Source organism: Cibotium barometz, chromosome 1 (genome assembly GCF_041138505.1).
Source record: "Cibotium barometz isolate CiBa-2024 chromosome 1, ASM4113850v1, whole genome shotgun sequence".
Taxonomy (NCBI): Eukaryota; Viridiplantae; Streptophyta; class Polypodiopsida; order Cyatheales; family Cibotiaceae; genus Cibotium; species Cibotium barometz.
This window is the reverse complement of record NC_141046.1, coordinates 16,905,610-16,908,303: the sequence shown is the minus strand read 5'-3', so window position 1 is coordinate 16,908,303 and position 2,694 is coordinate 16,905,610. Positions and strand designations below refer to the sequence as shown.

Genomic DNA, 2,694 nt, shown 5'->3' with positions numbered 1-2,694 from the left:
GCGGGGGATACACCACTGATGGGGCAGCGGAAGGCTGTGGTGAGAGGTTGCTCTCGGGAACAGCTTCGTCTTTCTCTGGCCCCCCCTCCCCGAAACACACACGAGAGTTTTAGGTTGCTGGCCAGTGGGGCGTCGACAAGTATTATCCCAAACAATGGTTTGGGAGCCCGCCCCCACCTTTCTACACACACCAGCTGCTGCTCAAGCTTGTCATCCACACACACACACACTCTCCTCACAAAGCCGCCGTGACCGCTCCTGCACCCTTCACCACAACGTGTGATATCAACAAAGCTATCCTACACCAATGGCTTTGCTTCTCCTCTGCTTTCCTTAATAATTAAACTGCCGTGCTCCTTTTAACAATTCTACGCCACTCACTGACCACCCTCACAAAACCCTTGACTAATATATAATAGTGAGTTAATTGTTAAACCTGTGAACCGCATTGATCAAAAATTTCAACTTGATTGCGATTGCTGTATTACTACCCCTTCCAGCTGCTTTTCATGAATTCTCCAAAACTCCGAGCCCCTACATCCCATAGGTGAATAACATAACTCTTTAAGCTCCTTGAAGAGGCAAGGGTATTGAACTCCTAACTCGAGAGGGGGCAATTCATGTGCTTGGCCATGAGCTATGAGTTATCATCTGCATGAACAGCTTTAATACACCGCGCCAGCATGAGGTTTTACATGATGCAGCATAGGCCCTTGCAATCTATGCTCTATGCAAGCAAACCTGTGTGTAGCTCATCAGCACGGCAGCCTCTGCAGTGATCTCGTGTTCGACCTCAGCTGCAGGATACAGAGGGGTCACAAGAATACCACCTGCGCCAGTCGTACAGGCCGAAAGCCAAACGTGTGACGGAGCTTCCTGCTTGCTCCTCAGGAATGAGCGTGTATCTAAGGGGAGATCATGACTACATTCTGAGGAAGGACCATTGTCGAAGTTGGGAGAGGAGAAGGGTCAGCGGCGCGAGGAGAGTGTGCTGTGCAGGAGGTTATATCGTTGTGCAGCCGCCTTCTTCCAATCAGAACGACGGACTTTTAAGTGTGATGAGCAAACAGGTGGATGCGTTGTGTGGCGCTTACACGGAGAAGATGAGGCAGCTGCACAGTATGCTGGACCGGGAGGAGGACCCACGTGAGCGCACGGCCCGCCAGACTGCTGCAGGTCGGGCACTGTGGAATCACGTGATCCATGACCCCCTCGCCTGCTTTCTCGCCGGAGAGTCTCACCTGAGGAAGTTGCAAGGCAAGATGGAGGAGGCCGCCAAAGACAGCAAGGCGTGCGGGATCGCTGGCGTCATGCTGGCTGTCCGCACACTCTGGTTCGATGGAAAAATAGAGGCGGCCCTAAGGCAGTGGAGGGAGAACTCGCAGGAGGCCGGCTGCTCTCGCACGTGCAGCGCTTCCCTACAGGTGGTGTTGCTTGGAGCAGGTAAACATTTCATTTGCGATATAATCAGTTATCAAATCGTCTGAATTGCATTTTCTAGAGCAATAGCTAAGCTTAAAGACGATTGTCGCTTTTTCTCGCACGTACGCAACGTTTGTCTCGTATATGCAGGCATGGACACTCGTGCGTACCGGCTGAAATGCCTGGAAGGGTGCGACGTCTTCGAAGTGGATTTGCCCAAGATCGTGGATTTCAAAAGTGCTCTGCTTAACTGTGCGACCTCGACAGACGCTAGTGGGGAGGACGAGGAGAAGGCGGGGGCGGCGGAGCCGGAGTCGCCGCAGCCTGCACGGTTGTGCGCCGCCAGAGTGGTGAGGGTGGCGGCAGACCTGGCCTCGGAGGAGTGGTGGGACAAACTACAGGCGGCCGGATTCCAAACGGAGAAGGACAATGGCCAATGTCCGCCCACAGTATGGGTGCTAGAGGGCCTCCTGTACTATCTACGAGATGCGGAGGCGCGGGCGCTGTTGAGGCGAATCTCCGGTAGCTGTCCGTCGGGTACGCTGGTGCTGGCGGACTTTATGAACGAGTTCTCGACGCATCTGAGCAGCGAGTTGCAGACGCAATTCTATTTCCACAGCGACTGGCCGGAGGAGCTGCTGCCATCGCTAGGTTTTGTGTCCGTGCGGGTGTCGCAGATGGGGGACCTCGACGCCAACTTCGGCCTTGTAGGCGACAACCCTCACAGCTTCTTCAACCGCCTCCGTCACACGCCCCGCTACTGCAAATCCGACTCCGACGGTAACCCCTGCCGCCGCCTTTTCCTCGTGCAGTTCGCCGTCGCCTGATTTCTGCATTCTAAGGGCCAAGGGCAATATTGCTCTTTACCGAATGAGATTTAAGTCAACACTTCGTAAAAGAACTATTATATAGAAAATGCGTCACCTTTGTTAGGCGGCCCACCAATGTCTCCATCTGAATTCTTAGACCACAATAGAATCCGCAAAATGTGTACAGAAATTGTGTGGGACGATCTTTTTGTTCATTTAACTAATTTAGCTAATTAGATATTGGCCTAGTTTCCATGTGATTTCCAACTAATTTTTTGAAAATGGAGATATTTAATAACTAAAGATGAACTCGCTAAAACTAGGCTCCCACTAACCCATACTTATGCCCATGTCGACATCTTAGACTTTTCTTTTAGGTGCATTTTTCCCTACTCGTCGTCGATATTGTCGTCGGTAGTAGCATGGTACGGGTCTATTGGTATAAACATCGGTATGTGAACAT

The 2,694-nt window shown here is 51.9% G+C and overlaps 1 protein-coding gene across 1 annotated transcript; it reads left to right on the top strand.

The window, feature by feature from the left end:
* The first annotated feature begins 211 nt into the window (after positions 1–211).
* LOC147641658 (uncharacterized) lies at positions 212–2,415 on the top strand. Its single transcript, XM_086797481.1, has 2 exons — positions 212–1,443; positions 1,573–2,415. The coding sequence occupies exons 1-2, from the start codon at positions 894–896 to the stop codon at positions 2,247–2,249; spliced, it is 1,227 nt and encodes a 408-aa protein (XP_086653607.1). The 5' UTR covers positions 212–893; the 3' UTR covers positions 2,250–2,415.
* Positions 2,416–2,694: the final 279 nt, after the last annotated feature.